Source organism: Brienomyrus brachyistius, chromosome 17 (genome assembly GCF_023856365.1).
Source record: "Brienomyrus brachyistius isolate T26 chromosome 17, BBRACH_0.4, whole genome shotgun sequence".
Taxonomy (NCBI): Eukaryota; Metazoa; Chordata; class Actinopteri; order Osteoglossiformes; family Mormyridae; genus Brienomyrus; species Brienomyrus brachyistius.
The window spans coordinates 16,074,249-16,089,868 of NC_064549.1; the positions used below are offsets into that span (position 1 = coordinate 16,074,249).

Consider the following 15,620-nt stretch of genomic DNA (forward strand, 5'->3'; position numbering starts at 1 on the left):
CTCGTATGTAATATGAGTGCTGTAATGTAACGTAAGATAAGCAACGTAGAAGCTCAAATACATTCCTGTTGCAACATTAGCTGTCGCTGCTACATAACGCTATTAACACTGTCATTGCTGGCCCATACAAAAGAGTATTGCATTCACGAAAGAAAAAATGTGCTCTGTTCCTGAATTAACGATATAACTTTTCATTAAAGATTCGCTTGGATGTTTCTGTTTTCTTTAGTGAATGCATTACGCTTCCAAAGGATCACATTATCACCACAACAAAGCTCATTATTTGGACATTTTCAGAGGTGTAATTGGGAAAGCGGGCAGGCTTTTTATTATGGAAATGGCTCAGAGGAGCTGTGTGGTGTTTTGCCGCTTCAGTTTGTAGTACTGTAATGTTTTAATTTGGGGACACACTGCTTTACCGTCCATCCTCAGCCACAGTTCACGCTCAGTTGAAACTCCCTCATCTCCTTGGAGTTTCACACTGTGCTTGTGTGTGAATGTGGTGTGAGTGACAGCAAAGCTTCAGCGTTGATTGGCTAATGTCAGATGAGCAATAGCCAATCAAAGATTGCTGTGGGCGGGACATTAAATGAAGCTGGAAATGACACAGAAGAGACTGCAGCAGAGCCAGAGTACCGCACCTTGTAATTACTTAATAACGTTGATCATGAAAATAAAACACAGATAATCTGCAAAATGCCCAGTATCGGCCCCCAATAATATTCCATGCTCAAAGTTTCTAAGACAGCAATACACAAGAATAAGGTGAAGCAGAAGACACAGGGGATGACGAAAAACTAGCCAGACAGAGGGCAGAAGCAGCTTTCGAATGCTGGAGATGACTGTCACCTTATCCGGCAGTGCCTCATAAATCGGTGGATGACCTCAAGTGACCTTCAAAAAGAATGAGAAGCTTTCAGTGGTGTGATGTGCACTGCTAAGACAATTCATAACTGGCTCCTAGAAGCACGATTGTCCTATAAAGTCCCTAAAGCAAGGAAGAAGCCCTTTATGAATGAGAAGTGGGGAAGAGCAAAGCTGGAGTTTGCAAAAAATGCATATTTTAGCCAGAGGTATAATCCATAAATTGAGAAATAAGTAAAACAAAAATTTGGTGTATATTTCCAGACCTGTATATTTGTGTAGTTCAATACTTTTGGATTGTATATGGGATCCAACAGAAACCCACACACACAGATTTCTTGAGGCTGACTTCTGAGTTTTGGCTACTACAAATCATAGTTCGCTTTTAAATGGGGTATATTGTCAAGGTAGTTTACGCTGCATGCATAACCTACTGCAGGCTGTTTTAAGGGCAGGCTTTCAGATTAATACATGCATAAATCTTGTCCTTTAACCAGACTGGGAAGCTCTTAGTTTGAATCACCAACTTCATCACCATCCCTTTTATGTGAACGCACAAACTCTGAGTTAATGTGCTGAGTTGATAACCCCCCTTGTAATGCTGTTTAACAGTGCCTGTGTAAATCGGAGTTTGTTAACCCAGCACTAGTGCGTTAAGTATGACCATGTAAAACTTGCTCTGTAGTATACCCCACCAGAGGCTAAAGAGCACTTAGCTGTCTACGGTTAACCTCACATTAGTGGGTGAGTCCATCAATGTCTTCTTTTAAGATGTTGCTGCATTGCAGTCATGCTCTTATGATATTCAAGTTCCATGATGACTGCAATTCCATTCACTTTTAATGTGAAGAACTCCCACGCAATTTTCCAGGTTGATCGTAGGATTCAAGCTGTGACTACAAGCCTCCAAATGACATTCTCTATTCTTGAATCACTCCCTAATCTGGCCATTGTTTTAGGTTTTGACAAACTGTAATATGTGGGCTTTGCTCTTTCTATTTTTCTTTCAGTCCCACAACGCTTTGTGGTTGAAGACACACTTTTCCAGGCTTTTTAGCGCATCTTTTAAACCCAGTACTGGCTTGGAGGAGATTTGTATTTCTGTAGTAGCCTTTGCCGAGGTCCTCAGCTGAACAAGGGCTATGAGGATGGATTCCTTTATTGATGGATGGATGGATGGATTGTTTGATAAAGAGATTCTAGTAATTGTGATAATGTTTCTCTGAATATGTGGCATTTCAGATGACTCCTGGAATGTTTCCCAAAACGTGTAGTGGGGTGACAAGGGAGACAAAATGATGTAACTATTGCTTTGATCTCAAATGTCAAAAACCGTGGCATGTTTAATGGTTTGAAATGCATTGGATGCTCAACCTGTAACACAAAAGGGCAATCAGAGAATGGTTAAGAAGCCCGGCTGTTGTTTTTAGGATGTTTTTAAGGAAGAATAAACCCTGGGATTAGAGTCAAAGCTTGTATTTGTGGCTGAAGCAGAAGCAGCTTTCAGTGAGTCACATCTTGGAGCTGAGTGGGATTTGTATGAGATCAATAGCTCTCTGTATGCTCCTGGGAACTATTTTGAGTCCTGTCAAACCTTGACCTCCCCAAAGCTGTTCCCTGAAACTGCATTAGGTGATGAAATCTGGTGTTATTTTATATCATGTGCACTACAGTTGAAGGTAATTGGAAGATATGTGTTTCAGCTTTTGAGTGACATTCCATAGCCCATTCTCGAATGTTCTACGGTAGGTGACCCGTTTGTCAAAAATAACCCTCTGTTTCAGTCTTCAGTTGGAGAATCAGCATTGAATAGGTTAGCAAGTCATCTCAGTTGGAGTGGATGTTCAGCTGCACTCTCCTGCTGAGAGCCTCTGTGTTTAACAACATAACAGTATGTCCTAATTGTATCAGTGGCACAGATTAGCAGCCCAGAAAGTACGGTTCAGTGTACTGTGAACAAACAGCCGCTCTAATTTCCAGTTAATGGTATTATTGTGCTTGAATGAATCGTTTTGGCATTAAAGTATCTTGCTGTTTTCATTTGCTGAAAAGCATTACAGGAAAGGCGGGCTTGCAAAACTGTACATTTTATGTCCTTGAAGGTGCTGCAGTAGGATTTGGTGAAAACTGAACTTTGTTTTAATCATTTTCTTCGCGTTTTGTTTGAATTTAGCTATTAAGAACTTTGTTGTATTACAGTTGAACTGAACCTTGGAATCGGTACCTATTCATGCAAATGGAATTTTTTCTAGAATATTTTGAGCTTTTCATGGTGGATGTGCGATATGCTGTAGATACCTTTTATTATTAGCCTCTGCCTGCGACATCAGTGCTCCTGTTTTTCTTTGTTCTGTTTAACATGTTTAGTTAGTTTGTTTAGTTTATGTAGGTTTTGTGTTACTTTTGGTTAGACGGCTACATATGGTGTTGATTGGGTGGGCACATACATTTATATACTCACTCAGATGAGGACTAACAAGTTTAATTCTGTTTAGTCATTCTTATAGCTCTTGAGAGAACTGCATGTGTGCCATTTCCTGTCTGTTCACCAGGGCTTCTTGGTTCATTCCATTGTGCCTGTTATTAAATTAACCCAGAAAACCTGTGGCAGGCAATGTCATGCCTTAGCGACACAGGGGATCTTGACCTAGAAGATAATGAGTTCACAGTGAGAGTCCTCTTGCTCTGGAGCCTGTACTTATTGATACCTGGATCAATTTCAGAAAGCCCTGCTAAACAATGTACAGTATATACTATAGCAGTAATGACAGCATTTAGATACTACTGTGTAATCAAGATTTTGCCCCTCTGATTAATAAGGTTAATTAAAAGTGTAAAAGTGTTTTTCTAACCAATCCTCAGGGACCCAGAGATACTTCATGTTACTACTTCCCTTAGAGTTTGGAGGGATTGTGAACTTGGACCATCCGGGGTTGCCCGAGGACTGGTTTGAGAAACACTGGTTTAAAAAAATGCACAGCTCTGTGAACTTCGTGGAAATTACTTTGGATTCTGATTTTTTTTTTATATGTTTTTTTTGGTTTGTCTATATTTCAGTGTTGATCATGCATGACACAAGGTATGATCTATGAGAGGCGTATCTGCTTCTTACTAGCTTAACATGTGGTGTTTTTGTGTGACTTAAGTGCCCTTTGAAGAAAATGTGAAATTTGCAATTTGGCAGTGTGTGGCTCAGCAGGTTAGCATGTGATCGGAAGGTCGCTGATTTAAATCCCATGGCTGGTGGAGTGATTTCACTGCTGGGCCCTTGAGCAAAACTCTTAACCCCAGTTGCTTCAGGGATTGTCTGAGCCTGTTCTCTAATCCCTGTCACTTTGGGTAGAATCGGCTGGTAAAAAAATGTCATGAAATCTGTACAATCGAAAAGGGAAAAAAACAATTTTTGATAACCAAGCATTTGTCAATATCTCCCTCCCAAAACTGTCAGCTTCACAGCCTGTCAGATGTTGGTATTTGACTTTTATGAATCAATTTCTAGATTAGTGCTTTTTAATGCATCTTTTTGTACACTGGGCCTTTTAAGAGTTTTTTTTTTTTTTTTTTTTTTAAATTCTGGTTCAGTAATGATGTAAACATTTTCTTGCACGCCCAATTAAAGGAAAGTACCAAATGTAAGCTGTTAAATCAAGTCGCAGTTGTCATCTGCCAAGACAAGTTCTTGGGACAACTTAGGGAAGTGACATCAAATGCATCTGAGAATTGCAGGAACAAATATTAATATGTATCCCAGTACATATCAGACATGCATCGTTTGGGAGATTTTTTTAAAAGGCATCAAAGGAGCAGAAACTGTATACAATTTATAACATTTATAGAGCATACTTGCTATATTGTTAAAGTAGGGGATAATAAGTGTTACACACACACAGAGTGATTTAGTGACAATAGTCCAACATGAGTTTAATGAACTTCACTGAAAGAATCCTGTCTAGAGGTAAGAATTGCACATGAAGCCTGACAGTCATTGGAGAATGTCTTCACTGTTAAGATTTTCTGCAGGATGTCTCTCTGTCTTCCTAGATTTAGTCAGTTTCAGACCCCACCAGCCCATATATCCTAGTGCCAGGGAGCTACATTTTGTGTTTTTGTGTCCCCCCCCCCCCCCCCAGTTTTTGGAACATCCATGTTGTAGGAAGTTTTCAGCATGAAAGCTCACTGTCGTTCAGTCAGAGGATACTTTGTCTGCAGAACACATGCAGCAGCCCCATCGCCAGTGACACAATTGCAGCAGAGTACAATCATTGCTTTCAACCCCAGAGCTTCTCGTATGTTGGTGGGTGTGAAGGAAGCTGCAGTATACAGCTGGCATGTGAGCAAATGCAGTGAAATGGGGATCTGACGTACTGAACAGCAGAACGGTTCGCAGGTCATATCTGCGTAGGGAATGACTTTAATCTGGTAATACAGGGAACTCTGGAGCAGAGCATGCTTGAGGAAGTCATGTGGGAGGAAGTGTTTATATTTCTGTGAAACACTCACTTAATGTTAACCTGATTGTGGATTTTTTCTTCTGGATTAGTTGCTTAGCTTATGGGGCCCACAAATGCATTTTTTATACACAACTAACTCCCTTCTATGGGTAGTAAAATAAAGACCCAGAATCTGTAACAAATGATACACAGAACTCAAGCCTGTGAGGCTTGTTGTGTTTGTTTTGTTTGTGTGTTTGTTGTGTTGTGTTGTATTGGTTCTATAGCTGAACTGATCCTTTCTGTTGTTCATGACTTGTGAAGTATCTGACTGGAAGTGAATATCAGTTTTGTTTACCCCTTTATTCTTTTTGCCGTCTAGGAAAACAACTTTTTTGCTCTGTATCAGTGATGCTAGTTCTTGTTAAGTCTGTCCTGGTCTGTGTTGCATGAGAAAAGAGACAGTCAACTGACGAGAGAGAGAGAGGGAGAGAGAGGCGGTCTGTCAGACTCTGTGAGCTTTGGCTTGGTCCTTCATTCTGTGATCTTGGAGATACTTTGTCATCCACATGCAAACACTCCGCCGTAACTAAAGGTCCCAGACTTTGGCTTCCCCTCAGGTCTGTCAAGTCTGAGTTCAGTCATTTAGCCAGCGTGTTTGTTCGTTTTAAGCTCAACACACAGAACTGAAGCAAACCCGCCTCCCCCCATGTTTGCTTAACTTGACTCTGTTTGTCTTTGTTACTTTCCTGTTCGTCCTCATCCACATACCACAGTTCCTGAGGGAGGACCTGAATTATCATGACCCCAAGGCTAAGCACAACACCTTCCACGGGGACGACCAATTCATCAGTGTGGAAGACCTGTGGAAAGCTTGGAAGGGCTCTGAAGGTATACCTCTGTTTTCTGTCTTTACATCCGTAGGTTTTGCACATTATATGGATGAATGGGAGGTTGGTCATTATCACTGTATTTAAACACCTTTTGGGTTGCTGTTAAAGCAGTACCCAATTATCCATTTGGAGTCATTCAGAAATTCTCCTGGCCTTCATGAACTTGCACAAACATTTTTTCACAAAAGCACTTCCCTGCCAATGAATCTTTTATTCTTGACAAATAAAAAGCATTGTCAAAAGTAGTGTGTGTGTGTTTCCGTGTGTGTGTTTCCGTGTGTGTGTGTGTGTCCGTAGACTGGTATCCCATAGAAGGTGAACCCGGGCTTGTGCCATCTGGGATAATCTCCAGGCCCTCATCACCCTGACCAGGATAATTGTTTTGAATATGAATGGATTAATTGAAAAATGTTTTTAATCCTAATTGATCGCTCTGGATAGCACACACAGATCACCTGCAGACACCCGCATTCATACGTTACTGGGCAAATCCATGTCTTGCCAACACCTCCTCAATTTCACTGTGTGAAAAGCTTTGTTCCTGATAGTCCTATACAGGTTACTAACCCTTTCAATGGTGCAGATAACGTGTGATTGTAACCCAACAATGAGGGCAGAGTGGACAGTCAATAGTGTGACATCTGAATCCCAGGAATGAGACTGCTGTAATCCGATCCAGCAATGAGAGTGTTGTTATCTGATCCTGGAACGCAGGCTTAATAAGAGATTTCTTGGGTGTGATATCGTCACAGGGCTATTGAGAAAGGAAAAATGTGCTGTTAGTGCGTCATTGAGATATCCATACTAAATCTAAGAAGGGGATCACCCCTGGATTTCTCCTGAGAAGGGTATGCACTGATGTGACTTTCTCACCAAAGCATGCCCCTTCAGAGGGACTGAGTGGCAAAACATGTTGCAACATTGCTGATTTTAGTCTGGGGCACTGCAAAACAAACAAGTATTTGTTTAAATTAAAGGCGACTGGACTTGACAGGAATCTGAACAACGTACCGAAAGACCAATGCGCCATGGATTCTTATGTGGCCAGCAGTCGGGCTACCTGGCAGCATATTTTATAGAAACTTATAAAACTTTTTTGGCTAACTACCTGCACTGGCTTTGTGGAGTAGCCCCTAATAAGGGAGAAGGGTTTATCTTGGCTAGCTAACACTATCTAATCATCCCCTGCTTTGTAGAACAGAAGGCTCTTAATGGGTTTTTTAATAAATGCTGACAAAAACTTTGCGATTTCTCAGAATATCAATGAATATTGCTAAGTATTTAACTGATGAGTAGTCAATGCAGTATATAACTTAAGGTATGATTTTACCCAAACATAACTGGCACGCAATGAGAACGCAAATCTATGTTTTGGAGCCTGGATTTCAGATGTTTCTTCTGGTCGCAGCCACCCATTTGCTTCTCTTTTCTGTAGTTTTCAGCAGTTATAAAGACTTCAGATTTTATTTTTTTGTGAGCTTGCAAAGCCCTGGAGAATGGGGAAGTAATGCAGACCTGCTGGAAGGTGTTTGATCATACCAGAGCCAGAGATGAGGGCAGATATTACTGTGGGAGACGGGTTTAAGTCCTGATGGATTTCTGTGTCCTTCTGACATAAGGGTGTGACCTTTTTAACTGGATATTTTGCGTTTTTTCTTCCTTTACTCAGCGTCATATTAGAGGTCTGGACAGGCAACTGGCAGCCTGCAGCAATAGTCCATGCAGATGTCTGCCAGAGGGGCTGCTGGGATAGGTCTTCCCTTCTCTGTTTGTCTTGAGGAAATGGCCTGCTGATGTCCTTGCCTGGAGTTTGTAATGTGCTGTCACTGATGTTTCCAAGTAGGATTCCCCTGCACACTTCCGTGCCTGTGGAATTCGGCGATTAGTACAAATACTCCTATATATAAATTAGGGCTGTACAATTAATCGTAAAATCTGTGATCTCGATTCACACCGCTGCGATCTCATTTCTAAATTGTATTATGTAAGCTGGATTAAAACAAGCACTTCTACTTTTCCCCAGAGAGTCTCAAGCATCCCATCATTCTCTGTAAAGGGTGCTTTTCCACTGCAGCAGGTACCTTTGGTTTGGTACTTCAAGAAAGTACCGAAGGTACAGTACTTCACGGTGTCGCTTTTCCACTGGCATAAAAACTGGTACAGGTGCCAAATGGAATTACGACACGAGGCCGGGCATTTTGTACCGAATTCAAAAAATGGCTGTAGTATATTTTAGGGCTAGTTCATGTGCGATATTAATACCAACATCGCATGTTATCCACATCCAATTCTTGTATCGCTAGTCAGATTAAGATCATGCTTTTTCTTGCCTTCAATTCAGTACGGATATTTCCCAGCAGGGGGTTTAGGTTTCGCTAAAACATTTTTGTCTGTCATAGAAAAAAAAACATCAAGTTTTGCTGTTTTAATTATAATTCCTATTCAGTATTATCTAGTATATGTTTAAAAATCAGCTTAAAGTTTACCTCCGCTGCTTTTGTATGAGTGCTGCATATTTTCTGCAAGACGGCTATTTTCATCCTTGCTGTTTAAATCAATCCTAGACGGGTTTATTAGAAATTTATGCTGAACTTTTTTATTTCATAAATACCCTAATATTTATTACGATAAAATCACATTTCAATACTAAGTGGCACTTTTGGAACTGGAGCCTTTGGTATGGCTGTTTGGGTTGCCCTAATTGAATTGCCAGTTGAGCATTTCGTTTCTGCTGTCAGAAGTTGATATGCTGGTCCTGGATCAGTCATATTTTTGGGACAATCATATTTTGTGTTTCATTTTGCAGTTTAGTGCAATAAATATTTAAATTTTAGAAAAGAATCGTCATCTGGATTTTAAGCAAAAAAATTGCAATTCATGTTTTTTTTCCCCAAATTCGTGCAGCCTAGTATTAATTGTTTTAAGGTGATGACCTGAGAGATGCTTTTATTTACTTCATCCTTTAGCATCCCAGCCTTTTTAGTCCTGAGACTGTAGAGTGTTTGTCCTGCAGATTTTGGGGCAATGAGTCAATCTGAAATGGTATTTCCCTATGGCCAGTAATGGAATTTTTGGTGAAGCATGTAGAGATGCTGGGGGACTGAGTCCTGTGCTCTCCTCACCAACAGTGTACAACTGGACAATGGACGATGTGGAGGACTGGCTCAACAACTACGTGGAGCTGCCTCAGTATGCAGAGACCTTCCGGAAGATGCAGTTCAATGGCAGTGTCATGCCCAGGTACGAGGCCCTTGTTATTGAGACCCTGTTAATGGAAATATCTGTCTGTTCCTCATGGTGGCATTTTGTCACTAAATCACTGTGTTTGTGTGTGTGTGTGTGAGAGAGACAGAGAGAGACAGAGAACGTTTGAATTGCCCTGTGATGCACTGGAAATGAGTCTGTTGGGCCAAGTTGTCTGTTGGGCCAGCTGTCTGGCAATCGGTTGCAATACGTATTTTATGACCATTTGCACTGACATAACATGGAATTACCACACATTTTACCCTCTATACCGAAAATGAAGCACGAATTAGCATATAAAGGTTAAAAAATCACGATAATTTCTTGTCATGTCAGCGCAGACACTAAGATGCACAACTTTGTCGATAGTTCATGCTCTGGTTTACTCACCAAAAAGTCTCTACTGGTACACCGGCAATTCTTATAAAATGTCATTAAGGACAAATTCTACTGAACATGAAGTTCCAGAACATTTTAAGATAACCATAACAACCTAAATGTACTGATGTAACAACCTAAATAACTGAAATGTAATTAGTAGCAGCATAATCAGATTCTCTTACACTGGTACCAACCAACCCAAAGTGGTACTGACAAATCACTTGCTTTTGCTTAATATCTTCTCTGTGGAATCCAAAACATTTCCATCCAGTAAAAAACATTTCTTAGGTTTATCACAAATGTGGCACACTGTCAGTGAGCAGGAACAAAAATGGTTGGTTGGCTCGGAAAGCACATGCAGAGCTCATGCAAAAAACAGTGGAGGTAAACTTCAGATGAAATACTGCAGAAATACTGTCACCCCTCCGGATTCACAAATTTGACATTTGCAGTTTTGCTTATTCGGGAGTTGGCAATGAACAATTATGGGAATATTTTTAGAAAAATCTCATCTTGCAAACAACGCATGACCCTAAAATAGCTATATAAACAATACTAAAAATGATTTGGATTTCATAAAACCATATCATGTATAAATATTAATGTTATTCAATATTTGTTAGTGTGAGTGCTCTTTATCTTTAATATTAAAAGTTATTTTTGGTAAATTTGAGAGAAATGTGGGATCTTGGCTGAGTATGCTGTGAATCTTTGTCTCCGTAACCAGCCAAACCCCTGGCTTACCTGTCTTTGTGACCATGAAATGTCATGTTTCTCGCAGTAATTCATTTTGCAGTTTTTATAATGAATCAAGATGTTTGCAAATTTTTGCGGGGATCTTCCGCCCCTAACTCCAGTTTTAAGATTTGTTTTGGATTTTATACATGTTCTCAAATATTTGACAAGAGGGATTAGTTTTCTCCGGGGGACCTCGTCAAGTTTTCCAGAGGTGTAGAGCAGTACATCACTACTGAGTAACAGCAATTTGTAAGCTACTGTATGTTTGGGAGGAAAACGTTCTGTTCCTATATCTGAATAGTATGTTGATGGGATAGGTGACGCAGAAATGAAAATTCTCTTCTCATTTACTTTATGGATGTGCTAACTTTGACATAAAATGAATCACATCTGATAATGTTAATCTCCTCTATCTCTGATCCTTTGGAGAAATTACACGTTTCTTTTGCGTCATAAAATAACGTCATACCCAAGACGAAGCAATTACAGGTTAAGGACCTTGCTCAAGGGCTCAGTGGAGTACAATCACTCTGGGAATTCATAGGATTTGAACCAGCAACCATTCAGTTGCTGCCACAGATCCCTAGCTCCAGAGCCACCCTGGTCACACTGGTCCATGGTGTGGTGCTGAGGTATCACCCGGTGCATGGCTTCACTCAGGTTCTCATCCTTGAGGTGGTTTGTCGCGTGGTGGGTGTGGTAACGCACTGTATCAGTGCATGCTCCTTACCTCTACCTCTCCTCTTTAACTGTTCAAATCAGCCAGACAAATCACTTAACTGGCTACATACAGAGCCTCCTTAAGTAAAATGAATCCCATCCAAACAGAGCCAATGCTGATCCATCCTTGTTGTGTAGTATGTAGATATTGACATGGAAGTATGTTAGAAGAATATAACCATGTTGTTCTCCAGTGAAATACTGTCACGCTGCTTATTTATTTGGCTTGTCATGCAGTAACTGGGGAGGCCAAGGCACATGGATTACATGAGTGCTCTGAATGTGGAAAATGTGAGCATGGTCCTTCAGTTATGCTCCAGTGCATCTCAGACTGTAATGAGGGGTTTATGTCCTGCAACCTGACCGTGACCTGCCTGTGAAGGACTCTGGATTCTTTTTGGTTAAACAAGAATTTGCATATGTGGTGAAATTGATATGAGTTGCTCATCTCATTTGTATTCCATCTCAAATCAATGCATCTTATTGGGATCAAGGCCTGTTCAGTTTTTAAGCTTGATTTCTAAGCCAACTTCATTTAAACCAGTTTTCCTCGGTACCAGTGTAACAGTGTAGGTGATTATAAGTCAATAAAGCTCCAACTGGACACCACTGAGCTTTGCTGGCTTCACCTATAGAAACCTAAATATTGGGCAACTGGACGAGGCTGTATTTCGAATCTAAGCAAGAAGGGATGTTTTTTGTGTGTTTTTACACTTGACTTCACTACAGATATTATTTCATGGTATTGAAAGGGAAAATATTAATTAATTTGACGTTACTGAAATAAGAGGTAATCCTCAGTGTTGGAACTTCAGTCCAATCGTGCATGTGTTCCCCTGCAGTAAAATAGTCACTGTACTCCTCTTTATACAGGCTTGCCACACAGAATACAACCCTGACCCAGTCGGTGCTGAAAATCCTGGACCGCCGGCACGCTCAGAAGCTGCAGCTGAAGGCTCTAGACACTGTGCTGTTTGGGGCTCCGCTCAGTAAGTGACTCGCTATACCAAGGGCCAAAAGGGGGGCTGGTTGAAGTGCCACCTTCTTTACTGTGTTTCCCACCCCCTACCGGAATAAATGTGTGTGTCTCTGCGGCTCTGCCCTTTAGGAGCAGTGCTCATACGCCGCGGTTATTGATGGTTTGGAAGTTTAGCGGAGCCTGGCACACTCCTGTTTTATGTTGGGGAGCAACATCCTAATGTTTGTGTTGGAGCAAAAATGTGAAGCAGTAAAAGTGCCAGAAAGAAGGATGTGTTGGGGGTGTGGGGAGGCAGCCCAGAATCACCCCTGCAAGGGCTTTGGTAACTGGGCTGTGCTGTACCATGGCTTCTGTTTCACTCATTTTCTTTCATTTACGTCTCATTCACATGTATACGTTTCTCAGATGCTAAAGAGGCACAGGGACGTGGCAGATGGTGCTTGACCAGCACTCCCGTTATCTCCCTGCCACAGAAAGAGGAAGGATGTAACTGGCACGTGTCATTAGAGTTCAGCGCTGTCCATGGCGCTCGGTCATGTTTCCGACAGGCTGCTGGGAAGCACGGGAGCGGCGGTCTCTGGGAGGGGCACGGCGGTCCGTGATGAAGCCAATCTGCCAGATTGTTTTATTTGTGACTTTATTTTCATTCCTGTCTCTTTCTGACAATTTTACTGGCAAAGTAAATACAGAAAAGAAATCCGCAAACAGCAAAAGAGAAATGCATTCAGCGAGTGACGTGCAGCAGTGGTTGCCAGTTTAGGCGAGCCGGTCCTCCTGGTGCCTGAGATTCTCTGGGAGAAACTGCCTGTAGCTGGAGTCTCTGTATGCAGAGCACGCTGCACTGGCTCACTGGCACCGAAACCGCCGCCCCCGCCTGCCTTGGTCGTAGGTCGCTCGCAGGAGGGTTAGACCCTCCCCGCTCCTTGCCTCTGTCTTGTCATTTCCTGCTTGTCCTTAAGCAGTATGCCAGGACTCTGTGATACGAGTATCACCCCAACGGCGAGGAGGCTCCACAGGCTATTACCCCGTGCTGTATCGAGGCCAGATATCTGAGTCATTTCGTAATCATCCAGTAAATATCCACGCTTTTAGTTTGTGGATTTTTGCTCAGACCGGGATACATCAGTTAGAAAGACTGCCTTATAGAGGAAATTACTATGAGATTTTACAGAGCACAAATGCAACTCAAGACTAAGGAGTATTTACCTGTTTAATAGATGTATTTAAAGTGAGAGCTACAAATAAAGTAGAAGATTAACTGATAAACACAAAAGATTAAAGGGGAAGAGAAGTGACTTTGAGGGGGGAGACTGTATGGAAGAGATGAAAGGAGCAGAATGACAGGAGCCTGCTTTGTTCATTTCCCGCTGGCTGAAGTGTACCAGCTGGTTACCCCCACAATGGTGGGGTGGGGTGGGGGGGGGGGGGCTCATCCAAGAGTGTCCAGGGAGTGGGGGGGGCAGTCTGCAAGTGACAGCATTAGCGAGAGGCTATGGACTTCCAACTGACACAGACAGGGATGGGCTGGCTAACTGCAGCAGCTGTTCTGGGCACCATGAATAAGACGTGATATCGAAATGGGGACTGCCGGCAGAGCCTCCCCGCTATCCCAAGGGTAACGTCAAAAGTTGAAGGACCCCTGTTGCTGGCTGCATAATTAGTCAAATTGCTGATAAGCCGGTGATAGTGTAATTAGTCGTAAGGCATGTCCGCTTTGACATCCTGTCTACCGCAGACAACTTCCTGATGCAGCACTTATACGCAGGGAATTGTGTGAGCCGTCAGTTGGTCTCTCTTAATTAACACCAGTGTCCCCTCTTCCTTTCACCTTGGCTCAGTTGGCGAGGCCTTTTGTTTACAAATAGGAATGCCGCGTCTGGTTTTCCGGTGGCTTTGGTGCAGGAGTAGCTGCGGAGGCCCAGCGCCCTCTATCCGAGTGGCCGGTTGCCGAGAGCTCGCCTGGTAAATATCACAGTGATGGATGCCTGGCTCGCGCTCTGCTCCTTAGGGCTGTATGAAGGATTACAGATCCCAGGTAGAGTGTGCGACATGTTCGTTAACAGGATGCATCCGTACCACTATCCATCATTAAAATATGAAGCTTGTTTTGGTGGCGTACCATTGTATTTGGGGGCAGAAGGGGTTGAATGTCTAGCTTTAAGCCTGAAACAGTGAGCAGGAAATTAGGTTTTAGCAGCAGGCACATGCAGAGCAATGTCCTGGAGGAAAATGAATGACTTCTGCCTTTCCTTATTGCCACAGCTTCCTTTACCTTTCGCTTCACCACTCAAGCCGGTACTGTAAATATACGAAGCTCCATCTCTTTCATAAACGGCCTGTTTTGAGTGCTCAAATAACGCGGAGAAGCGGGCCTTTCGTGTGGAAAGAAGATTGAAAATCGGTAGACCTTGTAGATATTGTTTTGAATACTGTCGGTCCTTGCGTCACGGCAGTCTGCACATATAGTCACTTTCATAGGCCCTGAATACCTTGGAGAGACAGGCAGCCGGGGTAGTGGGAGAGCACCTGCAGGAAGGGAAAGGAAGGGAATCGAAACAGTCTCAACTGGTTAAGGGAGTACAGAATATCATAGATCTAGAGTAGTCGCAGTATGTTACCCGAAATATGTTATACGGTAGCTCAGACGCATAAGTCGGATTAAGTAGGATCATGTATCCGTAGCTGTGTATCAATATATTCATAGTATAATATATCCATATCCACACCATATCCAAGTCTAACAGCAGAGAAAAATAGTATGTTTTGGCCAAATGAGCGAATGTTACCCTGATATTAAGGTAGACCAATAGAGGTGGAGAATTACGTTTGTTTTGTTTGGTCACAAGTTATCGACAAACACATCAGGACTTTTAAGTCCTTACTGGTCCCTGGATCTTCAGCAGGTTTATCAGTGGGTTGCTCTTTGTGCTTGGGGTACCTGGTACCAGAGTGTGGACGGAGTTCTATGCAGGATTGCTGAATAAAGGAGAAAACTCTGCCACCAACTGCGAGGTCCGGAGTTGTATTCTAAGTAGCTTAACTAGGAGCTGTTGGAGAGGTTGCTTCCAATTTTTCTTCCACATTGGTGAACAAACAAAGTGGGGTGAGGATGATGGTGATACTTATGCTAGATGCCCTTTAGATGACAGAATGGAGATGTTTATGTGGAAAAATACACTTCACAAGATTGCGATGTTTAAATTGGGGGCGAGAATGACTTGATAGCAGTATAAATCAAGAGCTGTCTGGTTGTCTGAGTGCTGCAATATGATTCCGTGACAGTCGCCACTAGGGAGGCATCCCCTGACGCTGCGGAAATAGGCTGTAGTAGAAAGAGATGAAAGTGGCTAGTTAGTAGTGTGAGGCTTATAT

The 15,620-nt window shown here is 42.3% G+C and overlaps 1 protein-coding gene across 7 annotated transcripts in view; it reads left to right on the forward strand.

Annotated features, from left to right (window-relative positions):
- The window catches only part of stim1a (stromal interaction molecule 1a), a 46,888-nt gene that overhangs the window by 13,101 nt on the left and 18,167 nt on the right, over positions 1-15,620 (forward strand). For all 7 annotated transcript variants that reach the window (XM_048981607.1, XM_048981612.1, XM_048981610.1 and 4 more), the window contains exons 5-7: positions 6,071-6,185; positions 9,316-9,427; positions 12,143-12,258. In XM_048981607.1, coding sequence (XP_048837564.1) covers positions 6,071-6,185; positions 9,316-9,427; positions 12,143-12,258 — 343 coding nt within the window. The remainder of the gene's footprint in view (positions 1-6,070; positions 6,186-9,315; positions 9,428-12,142; positions 12,259-15,620) is intronic.